Here is a 14425-nt window from a genome sequence, read left to right as displayed (position 1 = left end):
TTCAGCTGGGTCCTTCTTGTGGGCTGGGCCCTCAGTGAGGGAAGGAGACAGTAGAGGCTGATGGCGGCACCTAGCAGGGAGGAAGGAAGGAGCTGTGGGAAACATTTTCATACTTAATTTTCTGCTCATCATTCAGGAAAAGTTCTCTGCATGCCTCCCACATGCCCAGGTATTCCCCTCCTGGGATGCCAGTCCTGAAAGGATGGACAGCCCCTGAGTTAGGACTCTGACCCCTCAGCCTCCTCCCCAGGTCCTCATGCTCCCTCCCCAGGCCTTCCACTCTGTCACACAGAGGTCACAGTTGGAGCAGCCATCAGAGGAGCTGATCTGGGACTAACCAATATTACCTTAAGTGTGGATACCTGTTGCCCCAGGGAGCCCCTGAGTTCAGTGATCTGGAAATGGTCTGCAAGGGAGCCGCCCACTCAGCTGCTCCTCATTCAGCACACGCTGCCTATCTCCTCCCCAGAAACACCAGGAGAAACCCTTTGAAATCCAGGAGCTCACCATCTCCTGGGAGCTGGGCACCTCTTCGAGGGAAACATAATACTCCTGAGGGTACCGAGGGAGGTGTGCCTCCTTCTCTTAACTCCGTGTGAGCCCTGCCCCCGTGTGGCCTGTGGGTGGCCCCCCTAATGAACACCTGTCTTCTAGATTTTGTCCTGCCCTCCCTCATCCATAACTTACAGTCAGGCTCGACACTTCCTGTGGACAAAGATGACAGAGACACTGAGCAGCAGCAGCATCTTGGGGACTAGGAAGACAACTGCCCAAAGAGAAGACAGCTCTGGACCTGGAAATCAGGGGACAAGAGGGGTGATCAGATGCGCCACACAGGAGCCATTCCCAGGGGCCTCCACTTACTCCATCTGAGGCTGCCTAGGCCCATCAACATGCTATGGCTTTGACTTGCAACCTGAGCTAAGGCTCAAGGCAGAAATTAGGGTACAGAACCGCCTCATTTTTCCTCTTTCCTTTCTCAGGCTGCAACGGTCCTATTATTTGAAGAGAAAATGCCAGGATTGAAAATAACTGTGAGACAAGAAAAATTCAGCAAATCCTTGTGCACAATCTCTCATTAGGCTGTAATTCCATCCTTTCAAGTCTCAGGAAAATGTAGGAGAAACAGGCATGGCAGCTAGAACAGGTGCCTAGAGTTTTTGGAATTATCATCATCAATATTAAATATATCTAAACTTTGAAAATATTGGGAAAATTTCCTAAGGGCACAGACTATAGGAAAGGGATTCAAGGTAAGCCTGATTTTAAAGGCTTGGCACAAAATCCCCAGGTTCTGCTCATATGTTACCTTACATGTCAAGAAGGATTAGCAGTAGTGATTTGTTAAGGATCTTGACATGGGCACATTAAATTAGATTTTCCAAGCGGAGCCAATGTAGTTATGAAGATTCTTATAAGTAAAAGATGGAGGCAGGTCATTTGGAGAAGCAGATGTGATCAGAAGCAGAGGTCAGAGTAATGTGGGGCCCTTTACCAAGGAGTGTGGGCACCCTCGGAAGCTGGGAAAGGGAAGGAAATGGATTCTCCCCTAGAATCTTCAGAACGAACACAGCCTAGTCACCCATTATAATGTCTGACCTCTACAACTATATGATAAGATATTTATCTTGTATCAAGTCACTAAACATATTAATTACTCACAGTGACTATAGGAACATAACTTAAGGAAGACAGATTTGACTCTATGGACAGGCATGATTTAAAATGCATACCCTCTGTCCAGAAAAGGCAGAAAGAGAAAAGAAGTGCTATGGGGCAATCGAGTGGTAAAGAGAACAAAAAAAAGGTAGGGAGAAGGGATTTCAGATACTGGTTCCTGAAAGATAAAAGAGAACCGAAGAATTAGAAGACTCAGAACCTTTTTCCCTTTATCAAACGAACCAGCCAACTAGCCAAAAACCCCATTACTGTATTGGTTTGCTCTATGCTGTGGGAAGAGAAGTCCATTAGGATAGGACTTTATTGTAAAACACCCCAATACCATAAAAACAAGCAATCAGATGTCCATCCTCCCACCAGACTGACTGCACCCAGCACTGCAGTGGTTGGAGTCCTCAGGTGCCCAGGGTAGGTTTTGGGTCTCAGTAGGAAAGTGAGCGACTTCACTTTCAATTTTCACTTTCATGCATTGGAGAAGGAAATGGCAACCCACTCCAGTGTTCTTGCCTGGAGAATCCCAGGGACAGGGGAGCCTGGTGGGCTGCCGTCTATGGGGTTGCACAGAGTCGGACACGACTGAAGCGACTTAGCAGCAGCAGCAGGAAAGTCACATTATCATCTTACACTTCTCTTCAGCCTGACAACCTAGACGCCCCAAAAAACACACTAGCAGGCATGCTGAGTCAGGCACCCTACAGCAGCCCTGGTTGAGCCCATCAGGAGATTGAAGATTAAGAGCATTTGCAAGCCACTGCAGACAGAAGTCCATGGGGTCGCTAGGAGTCGGACACGACTGAGCGACTTTACTTTCACTTTTCACTTTCATGCACTGGAGAAGGAAATGGCAACCCACTCCAGTGTTCCTGTCTGGAGAATCCCAGGGACTGGGCTGCCGTCTCTGAGGTCGCACAGAGTCGGACATGACTGAAGCCACTTAGCGGCAGCAGCAGCAACAGACAAAATGCCATGGGCTTTTCTCTCCTATGCTCCCTGTTAAGCACAAATGGAACCCTAGAAAGAGCACAAGAGACAGGCATAGGAGGACTCTGAGGTGGGAGAGGAGGCAGACTGTCTAGGGATCTGAGATCTGGAGGAAGAGCTCAGTAGTCAGTCACCCAGGCTCACTCTCCTAACTCCGCAGTACGAGAGGAGACTCGGGTGTGGCGCTGGAAAAAAGAAGAAGTCTAAACCAATTACCTAAACTCATGCCTCAAGAAATGAGAAAAGGAGGAGCAAAATACACCCAAGGCAAGCAGAAAGAAGGAAATAATAAATAAATAAAGAAAAACCAGTGAAATTGGAAACAGAGAAGCAAGAGAGAAAAATTACTGAAAGAGGGTGTTCTTTTTAAAAGACCAATAACATTGAAAAATTTCCAGTACAACTGACAAATAAAAAAGGAGGAATGAGACATTTCCAGTATTAGGATGAAACCAAGGATGTCACTACGGATACTGCAGACAAAAGGATAATGAAGAAATGTCATGAAAACTGTACAGAATGACATTTGACAACTCAGAGATGGACAAATACCTCAAAAAAAAAAAAAACTACCTCAGCTCATTCAATATGAAATGAATAATCTGAATACTCTTAAATATTTGATTCAAATTAATTTTCAAAAGATTCTCAAGGCCAGGTGATTTCATGGGAAAATTTTGCCAAGAACTTACAAATAAAAACAATTTTGGTGCACAGAAAACAACAATAATAGTATTTTGGAAAATTTGAATTTATGCTCCATTTGAAATGGTGTTAGTCAATTAGAATTGATTATATTAAGTGTGCACTTGTATGATTTTTATAGAAAGTCAATATACTTAACCAGATAACCACACTATTGTGGACACCACTGATTGGTTGTGCACACAAGACTAAGTTAAAGTGGACATTATTATGAAACTGTCCTATATCTCTTGTTCAAGGGAAGTTGTTTATTCTCCCCTACCTCTCTTTATCCTTCCAGCAGGCAGGGACATGGACACTCAGTGACCCAGTATTGACCCAGCAGATGAGGACAACACCATAGAGTATGTCGGAAGAAAAGTGGGCCTTTGATAGGTCTTCTGGAGTAACGATTCCTGGAACCTGACTTGACCCTCTCTTGATGTTACATGAGAGCCTACAAGATGTTTTATTTATGGAAAGGGGGACTATCCTTGGGACAAGCTCCAGCTGAGGGGGGAACCTGTCTCTAATTAGCACATATTTATTGTATAGACTGGTGGTCCCTGTCCTCAGAGACTCAGATTCACCTTGATTATCTTAGCCCAGTCATCTGGACTAAAAGTGACACATTTTCAACCACATCACCCCCTCCCTACTTCTCCATGAGTCCCTTCTATAAAGTCCAAACGCTTTGGGTGGCTAAAGCAGGAAGTGAACTGAGAGCTACCTTTAGTAAACGTGCAGTGAGTGACTGTGATCACTGCTGGTCCACTGTCAGAAATCAAAGGACAAAGGAGCCCTGTGCAGTGACCACTCACGGTCAACTGTGTGCCAAAACCAGACTCAAACTTCGTGTCCTCAGGGCTCCTCTTCCAGAACTTCACAGAGTAGCAGATGCTGACGTCTACTGGGATGATGTTCCTCATGTGGATGGAAGGTCTAGGCTGGAGACAGACTAGGCAGAGGTTAGAAAGAACAAGGAGGAGGGAGGTGGGCGGACATGGAATGGTGAACATAATTACTAATAGCTGAAGAAAGCGAGAAGCAGGACAGTACGAATGAGATGGTTTCCTTCCGTATCTTATTTCCTTCTTTAATTATATTCACGTCAAAAGTCATATAAAGAATGTACCAACCCATTTTAAATTGTGTCTGTTGGAGTATGAAATTTGGGGGAGAGGCGCTCACTTCAAAATTCTACTTTTTATTTATAGACTTTTACACTCTTCCATAATAAACTTGAATTACTATTCTTAATAATTAAAAAAAGATAAAATTTGAAAAGCCCTGTGAGATGTAATGGAAGCCTCACCAGGAAGTCCATGGGTGCTCTGGGCCTTCTGGGGAGCAGAGACCTCCAGGGTATGGTTTTTGGAGACCACCAGCTGCCCATCATGCTTCACCTGGCAGGTGAGCACCACAGCCTCCCTGTGGGCAGAGGAGTTCACCAGGAGCCAGCTCGTCTGGTTAAAGGTCCCGTCCTTGTTCTCTATGAGGACTGAGGCCGCTTCTGTTTGGGACACGCTTCCATTCTCCAGCCAGGTCAGCTGTAGGTGCGGTGGGTAGAAATTGTTCACCTGGCAGGAGATAAACACCTGGCTCTCCGCTGAGGGGTATGCAGTAAGCTCCAGGGTGGGTGGAACTGAAACAGCACAGGAAGAAGCTTGCACCTTATAACACAGATCACCATGGGAGAGGGGCTGGAGAACAGCTCCCCGCACAGCAAGGGCGTCACCCAGGACAGAGCCAGGCATGCAGTAGGTGCTCAAACACTGAGGGTCTGTTTGCATATGAATGAAGTCACTGAACACAGTGAAAGTACACTGCTCAAGGACGGGAACCTCCTATTAGGGTTGTTATGTGTGAAATCAACAAGCTCAGCCTCTGGCATGCAGTTGGAATATAAGACTGCAGCAAAATAAATGAAATCACCAAGCACATAGGGTCCTGGGCTTAGCATGGGTGCTCAGTAATTGGAGATACTCAGATGGTAAAACATCTGGTTGCAATGCAGGAGACCCGGGTTCGATCCCTGGGTCAGAAAGATCCCCTGGAGAAGGAAATGGCAACCCACTCCAGTACTCTTGCCGGGAAAATTCCATGGACGGAGAAGCCTGGTAGGCTACAGTCCATGGGGTTGCAAAGAATAGGACACGACTGAGTGACTTCACTTTCACTTTCATTAATAAAGAAAACTGCTTATCTCAGTGCTTGGCACATGGCAGTTGTACATCTGGCACTTTCATTAAAATAGAGTGACCAACTCTTCTAGGAGCCCTTTCTAGAAGGGCTAGACTGGACAGGACTGTCAGGAAGCAGATTTCAGGCAATTCAAGGCCTGAAGCAAAAGGCAGGGGGGAGGAGCAGGTTGGGGCCTTGGGGGCAGGTGTGGGCTAGGGCTGACATAAGAGACATCTACCTCGGATGGTCTCGGACAAGTTGGCAGTCCCACGGAGAGGAGGGCCCCCCCGCAGGGTGACATGAGCCACCTCACAGATGACCTGGGAGTGAACGTCTCCTGGGGCCAGCAGCACCTTGGTTGTGCTGGTGATGCTGTAGGAAACATTGTCTTCCTCTGGGTCCACACTGGTCTGGGAAGCTGAGAGCTCATTGCCATTTTTGAACCATTTAAGGGAGATGTTTCTGGGGAAGAAGCCGTGGGATGTGCAGGTGAAGATCACTGTCTGCTCAGGTGTGGCCCTCACTGTAGGGCCAGATACCATGGGCGGAGAGGGCTTGGCTACAAAAGAAACATTTATAAACGAAGAACATGATTGTGATTATCATTATTACCAAATACTCGTGACAATGTTAAGAAATTGCAAATATATTATTTTTAAATTCATGGTTGCAGTGAAGGTTAAATGCAGTGGAAGCATTTTTTTTCAGGTGCTTCACAAAACTAAAAAAACACAGACCTCTGTTTAACCCAGAATATATTTATATGCAGAACTGTCCTCTCAGGAATTTATGAATTTCCTTCACAGTTGTCTTTCTTTCCATGAATATTCCAATAGGACCAATGTATAAATCCCTGAATTCCAAAGGAATGGTGCAAAAAGGTGTTTTTTCTGAGTCTGGATTTCTCTCTTGGGTTAGTACTGGATTGAAAAGAAAGATTACTGAGTGCTGAGAAGCCAGTGGTGGTTAATTTCTTATATATGTGTGTGTGTTCGTTGCTCAGTTGTCTCTGATTCTTTATGACCCCATGGACTGTAGCCTGCCCGGCTCCTCTGTCCATGTAGTTCTCCAGGCAAGAATACTGGAGTAGGTAGCCATTTCCTTTGCAGGGGATTTTCCTGACCCAGGGATCGAAGCCCGGTCTCCTGCATTGCAGGCAAATTCTTTACTGTCTGAGCAACCAGGGAAGCCTGGTTAATTTTTAAACTGTTATTAAATCTGTAGATACATAAATCAGCAAATCAAGTGTGAGGGTGGTTTCTCTGTTGACTGGTGCTGTTGGGTGTCTCTAATTGTTCATTATTACGCAACATCCCCTTATAAGTTGTCAGACAGCAAATGTAACAAACATTTTCACTTCTAAACATTTAACTTGCTTCCTAAAACTCAAACATTTGAGGACATAGTTAGGAGTAACCTTAATATGTCAAATCCAACAAACACCAGCATCATAGATGCCCCTTAAAGTACTGTGATTAGATACCACTTGTCCAGAGTTGTTCAGAGCTTAAAGATGGGCTGAACTCTTGACCACCCTCAGCTCTCTAATCTTCCCACCAGCCCTGAGGAGGGGCCTGAGAGTGGCCCTATACATGGGATGAGGCTCAGGAAGGATGCAGCTGGCCTAGGGCACCCAGCAGGTAAGGTCAGAGCTCACCTCACTTACAGAGGACATACTGATTTTAGTGTCACTGGTTTTTATCCTGGAGCCTCACTGTTTCTGGACAAAGTGGGTACAAGCACCATCTGTAAGATGAGTGAGGATATATGTAAGATATAGAGCCTGGCATACAGTAGGTGCTTAATTAGTAACACCTGTGATTATTATCCTATGCTCTGATAGTTCTTGTTCTGAAACTACATTTTTAGGCAAAAGAAAGCAAAACAAAATCACAATAGAAGCACCAAGGAGAGTCTCAAGTCTTGCTCCATACAGCTGCCTTGCAAAAATCAACATGAAAAGAAATAGTAGGGACACCAAATTATGAGTCTGACCCCTTTAAAAAACATAATCCCCTCAAGAGGTAAGTTTGAGAAATAGGCTTTCAAAACACACAAGAGACCACAGGCACTTTTCCTGCAGATCAGCTCATTACAGAATCAGCAAGCAAGTTGAAAGGAAGGAGGACAGATTTCATCAGATCCTCTCTGGTGTTTGAAGCAGGAGGGCTCCTGGCTGAGCAGAGAGTGTTCGCAGGGATTCCAGCACCTGTTTAGATTCCTGTGTTTAAAGTTGGGAAGGTTTCCCCAGGGACGAAGCTCAGGTCTGCACAGGGTGGTCTGAGTGGGGAAGAATACCCTCTGAGATCAGGAGAGCTCGGTTGGAGGTGGGATTTGTTCCTGCCACTCCACTTGGGCTGATTTTCTTGGGCCTCCTAAGATCTGTCAACATCACAGCCTATTCTGAAGCACTCACCCCTGGGACAGCTGTTCTTTCAATTCGGGCACCAGAAGGGTCCATGTCTATCAGGGAAATACTGCAGGTCTCCCTCTGTGACCCCAGAAAACACGTAGCTCTGGGCTCCTGTGCCCTGACTAGGCACCAGCATCCTCTGCAGGAATTAAGGCACTCAGCTGCTCAGGCCATGTCTGTGCACTCAAATCAGAATTTCTAGGGTGGAGCCAGGGTCTGGGGAAATTTTCACCATCTCCCAGGTGATGCCACGAATGGTTGAAGTTGAAAGGCACCTAGTTCCACACCAACCCTAGGTGTACTTAGTCTTAGAGGGAAAGTGGCCCATAGAACATCCTCTGGTTTTGGCACATCAGAGCTCATGTTGGTGGAAGACATGCCAGGCTCTGCTCTAATCACTTGACATGCGTCCCTCATCCAATCCCTGCAGCTACTCTGTTAGGATGGGGCTGTCACTGAGGGACAAGGACACTAATGCAGTGTGGTGAAGGACTCATCAGAGGTCCCAGAGCTGGGACGGGGCAGAGCTGGGATGGGGGCCCAGGCAGGGGTATGGCCCAGGCTCTCAACCATAGTGCCCCGAGCCCAGGGCTTTCTAGACCCTCTCCAGTCATCACAGATTCTTGAAACGTAATGTAATTACAACTATTTCACAGATAGGGAACCTGAGACTTTCCCAGGATCCCACTGCCCTCCTGGGATGGACGCATCATCGCCCTCTGAGGGGTGGTGCGGTCACCAGGTCACTGTGCCCTCAGGACACCCTGCAAAGGTTGTGTGATTATCCTCTTTCTACAGGTAAGGAATGGGGGCAAGCACAGGGACCTGGGTCTCAGCTTTGAAATAACACCTCAGTTAGGAGAACCTACTCTGTGCTGGTGATTTGGACAGAGCACATCAAATACTTCCAATTCTCTTGAAAGGAGACCATGAGGACCACCATTCTACGAAGAGAAAACTGACGCTGAGAGAAATGGAGAGACTGTTTCCTCTCACTCCCCACCGTGTCCCAGTATTTCCTGTCATCTCCATGTTCCACCTGTGGCTCGCTGGTTAAAGAATCCACCTGCAATGTGGGAGACCTGGATTTGATCCCTGGGTTGAAAAGATCTCCTGGAGAGGGGAAAGGCTACCCACTCCAGCATTCTGGCCTGGAGAATTCCATGGACTACACAGTCCATGGGGTCACAACAGTTGGACACAACTGAGTGACTTTCACTTTCACTTCCATGAAAATGAACCAGAATCATGCTTCAAGTTCATTAGCAGAGCAAGGGCCCATCTTCAGGAACCCCCATACTGACCACCACCCTCCCCTTTTCAGATTCTTGACTTTGAAACACTACAAGGAGGAGAGGCCTCCGAGGGCCCAGGCTGGGGACCCTGAAGCCACAAGGGAAGACATGGACTCCTGACACCTGAGTCTAGACTAGGAACTCTTGCTCACACGGGGCCCCACTCCCTCTAGGAAACACCTCCCTCTCCTCATCCTCAGTCTGCAGAACCAGGAATGGGCATGCCTGGTGCTGCTGGGGTCTCAGTGGCCCCTCTGGACTCTGTCTACACCACCTTTCCCAGATCTGCTCCACAGGAGGCCTAGTGAAGGGGCAACATCACAACAATGGGGAGAAAATCTCCTGACGCTTTTAAGAGTGTTGATCCCTGTCATTGAGGAACATTTCAGCACATCACACAACACTGAATGATCCATGTCATCTGGGTTGTAAAACTGGACTGGCCTCTCTTACAGGACTTTTTAAAGTGTTTATCTCTAAAGGAGAGGACAAAGCAAAATTTTAAGAGGTTGGAGTTGGAGCTTTCTCCACTTTGACAAGCACAGTGGGGTGTGCAGAGAGCAGGGCTATGACACTGTGAGTGTTTAGGGTTCAATCTTGGCTCCTCTAGCTATTCACAAATCAAGTCCCCTCTCTGAACCTCAGGGTCCTCATCTGTAAAATGGAAAACAGACCACCTTTCCTTCTGAACACTGTTTATAATGAGTAAATGCCTAAGGAGGATTCACCGTTTGACAGGCTGCTCCTCCCCTCCCATCCCTCTCTCATCCAGGGAATCATCTGGGCGGGAAGCCTGCGGAAGAGGATGAGCAGCGCTGGGAGTCAGCAGATCTGAGGGGTGGGGGAGCCACTTACTAGCTGTATTGAGACTGAGCAGGGGACCCACCCTCTGGGAAGTTTAGTAATATCTGCAAAATCATGATAAAGCCACCTGCCCTGCTGATGTCTGGAGGTTTGGGGAGATTTATTTGCTACCATGACTAGAAGGGAAATTTGGCAATACTGTCACACAAATTAAAATCCTCATACTGTCTGAACTAGCAGTGCCATTTCCAGTGGATATTTCTCCTCTGCGGAGAGTGACACGTGGAAAGGTTATCCCTTCATCACTGTCTCAGTAGCCCAAGGTTAGGAACAACTTAATGTCCATCAGCAAGAGACTATAAGATGAATGATGGTGTTGCCATATGCTGAGTGTTAAGTAGCTGTTGAAAAACAGGGCAGCTCTAGGTGCTGATATGGAATGAGGGTTTTGGGATCATGCGGGTGAAAGTAGGGAGAGTTTTCCAGTCACCTCAGGCTCAGGGTCTGAATGTGAGGGGCCTTCTGAACCTTGGGGAAAGCAATGAAAAGAGCCTGTTTCATGGGTAACTCAAGGAACTTTTATTCTGCAACTTGTGTGTGCAAGTCTCTTTCATGGAAGGAGTTCCAGTGCCTGTGCAGGAAAGTGACTGGCTTGGAGTCAGTTTGGGTTCTTAATAGATCCTCTCATTGTCTGTGTGACTGTGGTCTGGACCGCTGTCATCTGGCCTCAGCCACCATCTGTACATGGGGGTTTGGGAGGATGGTGTCTAGAGACCCATCCTGTTCCGAGAGTCCAGGATTCAGGGTCTTTGTCAGAAAAAATCTAAATAAGCACCTTTTTCTGCCTCAGTAGGGCTGCTCCAGCTCCTGAATCACCCACATGGAGAATTGGTTCCCCAAGGAGGGACATTCCAAGATGCTGGGAGACTTCAGTGATTATGTGAGTCAAGGCGTGAATGACCGAAGAATTTTTTCCACAGATCCTCTGGAAACACCCAACCTCTCGGCATAGTCTCCAATCAGGGCCATCAGAATAAACACTGAAACTGTGTCTCTTAGAATCTCTTTTCAGTGCGATAGTCTGAATAGAAAATAAAGAAACACATCTCCCCTCCCTGCCCTGGATGGCTTTCTCCTCTTTGGGAGGAAGCGGACATAAGCTTCACGGGAGAAGAGCCCTTGCCTGCTTTGCTCGCTGCTGCTTCCACAGCATCCAGGGCAGGGCCTGGCACACAGGAGGTGCTCAGTAAGTGCTGAATAAAGAGAAGACTCAGCCACACTGAGGGTGCACTCTCCAGAGGTAAGAAGTGAGGCCTGGCCTGTCAAGGAGCAAGTCACTCACTTTCATTTCCCTTATCCCTGGAATCAAAGGACTGAATGAGATGGGAAAGACAAGGACTGTGGAACCAGGTAGACGGGGATCCAGACTTTTCCCGCGTTTACCAGCTGTGGGGCCCTGAGCAAACAGTACAGCCGTCATGGCCTCAAATACTCTGATTTGTAGAAGGGAGTAAAATCAGATCATGTCCAGATCACTGTAGTATTGGATTCCTTTTTTTCTCGAAGAGTGAAGGGCATTCTTGTTGACTTGTCAGAGACCAGGGGATGAGGACACCCAGGCCATACTCACCACTCACAGTGAGATGAGTGCCTGGTCCAGACTTAAACTCCACGTCGCCCTGTTCTCCTTTCCGGAACTTCACACAGTGGTAGACACCAGTGTCTGCTGGGGTGATGTTACTGATGCGGATGGAAAAGTCCATGTTGTTTCTCTTTGTGGTATCTGCAACACTTGTTACTCGGGGGGAGACATCTCCTTTTTGACTATAGATTAACTCCCAACCTGGCCCATTTTCCCTGAACCATTTGGTGGGCCCCACGGGGCTCAGGGAGGTCATGGTGCAGTGCAGAGTGGCCGTCTCTCCTGCTGCAACTGACACTGACCTCTCAGGCTGAATCACCTGCAGCTCCCCCTCACCTGCCGCTCCTGGAGGAAAAACAAAACAGTTATGTATTCATCCTCATGTGATCCTGTAGGTTTTCTCAAATGTTTATCAACAGTCAACAACAGCTTTCATTGTCTGACTGCACCATGAATGGGCCTTACACTCAGCACACTGTAAGTACATTGCATGAAGCTTGCACAACGACCTGTAATGTAAGACGCTAATACAAGAGAGGAACCGAGGCACAGAGGTCAGTGATGTGGCAGAGACGGGGACTGAGAACGTGAGCCCTCTCTGGAAGTGTCACGATCGACCCAGTATTCCTGGGTGTTCACTGTGTGTCCTCAGGGAGTGCTGCATTCTGTCCTTTGCGTTAGGTGGGACCACGAGACCTCTTAGATCACCGAGTTGTGAGGACTAAGTGATGCATGCATTTTGTATGTTATTCATTAAACTGCAAGTACCTGTATGGGCCAGCTTCTCTCCTCCCCAGCGATCCACATACTCACGATAGAATTGCTCCAACAACCTGGATACTTGAGTGACAGTGATGTTCAGAGCTCCCAACATACAATGAACACTTAGTTTATGAAGAAAGTAAAACTTTGTTTCAACTCCCTGGGATTTGTTCCGATGACACAGTCATGTTATACTAGTTACCTAAGGCAGATGTATAGATGTATAGAAAATTTAGTGACTAAAAATGACAGTTTTATTATCTTATGATTCTGGATATGAAGGGACCAAAAACAGAATTACTGGACTAAAATCAAGGAGTCAGTTGGGCTACATTTCAGCTAGAGGCTCTGATCATTGCCTATCCAAATTCTTGAGACTATCCGCATTCTTTTTCTCAAGGTTTCTGTCTTCTTATGACTCCAACTGGGCTTCCCTTGTCACTTGTCCTCTAACTTTGGCTTTCCTGCCTCCTTCTTATAAGATTGTATTAGGCTTACATTGATAATCAAGAATATTCTCCCCATAGCAAGATTCTTAATCACGTTTACAAAATTTTTTTGCCATGTAAAGTACAATATTCACTGGTGAGTATTAGGACATAGATCTCTTTGGTGGTCTATGTTTTGTTTACTTGATTTATAACTTGCTTTAATGTAAGTGTATAGATTTGCAATGCTGTGTTAATTTTGCAGTATAGAAAGTGACTCAGTTATACATTTTTAATATATTCTCTTCCGTTATTTTTATCACATGATACTGAATATACTTCTCTGTGCTGTACAGCAGAATCTTGTTTTTTATCCTTTCCTTATATAATAGCTTACCTAACCCCTACCCCATATACCTTGACAATTCAAACTCCGTTCTCTATGTCCGTGAATCTGTTTCTGATACCTGTCTCTCTATCTCTCTTTGGCCACAACATGCAGCTTGTGGACTGCATTTTTCTAGAAACTTCCATTTCTTTTAGGTTGTTGAATTTGTTCAAATTTAACTGTTCATAGATTTCTTTATTTTTTCTTATACTTGTGTAATACTGGTCTTATGTCTCCTTTTTCATTTCTTATTTTTTTAATTTGGGTTCTCTCTTGTTTTCTTCAGCATTTTCATTATCTCCTTTTTGAAATTATTGTCTATTAGACTAAAGAGGTCTATTTCATTTTCTTTCTCAGGTGAATTTTCTTGGTCTTTTAACTGGGCATGGTTCCTCTGCTTCTTCATTTTACTTATATTTCTCTTATTCTGGAAGTTTAGGAGAAACAATTATCTCCTGTGGTCTTGGAGGGCTGTTTATACATGGGAGCATCCACATGTAGATTGTGTGGGTTTAATATTTCTGGTGCAAGGGCTGTTTTTAGTACATATACCTGTCACCTCTTTCCTCTGCATGAGCTGGCCATTGTTCCCTTATGGGGGTGTGCCCATGTGATGTGTGATACCCAGTTTGGAGTTCTTGGTGGCAGTGGTGGCTCACGCGTGCCCCCAGAACACTCAATGGGAGTAGAAGCAGCTCATGACTCCACCTGGAGTCCAGGATGACAGTGGCGAAACAAATGCTCCAAAGTGGGGGTGAGCTTCAAACCCTGCCCCTGCGCTTACCAGCAGACAAACGGGCTGGAAGTGTAGGGCAGTTGCACTGACCATCTGTGCATATTTCTCAATGTTCTAGCTGCTGCAAACTGGTTGTTACACTCTCCTCCAAGGCTCTGAGGTTTCCCATATCCCAGTTGATCTCCTTGCCATTGAGGGTACTTCCCAGGTTACAGGAAGCTTTCCTCTTTCATAGCTCCCTCCCAAGGGTACAGGTCCCATCCTGATTCCTTTCTTTCTTTTTTCTTCTCTTTTGTCTTACCCAGATACAAAGAGATTTTATTGCCCTTTCAGATGTCTGAGATCCTCTGCCAGCATTCAGTAGACATTCCGTGAGAATCATTCCACATGTAGACATGTTTTTTGATGTATTTGTGGGAGGAGGTGAG

At 46.2% G+C, this 14425-nt stretch overlaps 1 protein-coding gene across 1 annotated transcript; it reads right to left on the bottom strand.

Moving 5' to 3' along the window:
- Window positions 1–689: 689 nt before the first annotated feature.
- On the bottom strand, window positions 690–12557 carry LOC128058062 (tyrosine-protein phosphatase non-receptor type substrate 1-like). Its single transcript, XM_052650434.1, has 5 exons — window positions 12452–12557; window positions 11672–12028; window positions 5768–6088; window positions 4661–4990; window positions 690–793 (listed from the first exon to the last, which is right to left on the bottom strand). The coding sequence occupies exons 1-5, from the start codon at window positions 12555–12557 to the stop codon at window positions 690–692; spliced, it is 1218 nt and encodes a 405-aa protein (XP_052506394.1).
- Between the last annotated feature and the right edge of the window lie 1868 nt (window positions 12558–14425).

The sequence above is a fragment of the Budorcas taxicolor genome, chromosome 13 (genome assembly GCF_023091745.1).
Source record: "Budorcas taxicolor isolate Tak-1 chromosome 13, Takin1.1, whole genome shotgun sequence".
NCBI lineage: Eukaryota > Metazoa > Chordata > Mammalia > Artiodactyla > Bovidae > Budorcas > Budorcas taxicolor.
Note: the sequence above shows the minus strand (reverse complement) of the source record. Positions and strands in the feature narration are given on the sequence as shown.

Bases quoted from the DNA above. Each gene is read 5' to 3' on its own strand.
- LOC128058062 (XM_052650434.1), bottom strand. From the start codon at position 12,557: ATGTTGGGAGCTCTGAACATCACTGTCACTCAAGTATCCAGGTTGTTG. The intron at 4,991-5,767 runs GTAGATGTCTCT...GTGCTGTTTCAG, and splicing joins CTTGTCCGAGACCATCCGAG to TTCCACCCACCCTGGAGCTT. The intron at 794-4,660 runs GTGAGGCTTCCA...CCTGATTTCCAG, and splicing joins GAGCACCCATGGACTTCCTG to GTCCAGAGCTGTCTTCTCTT.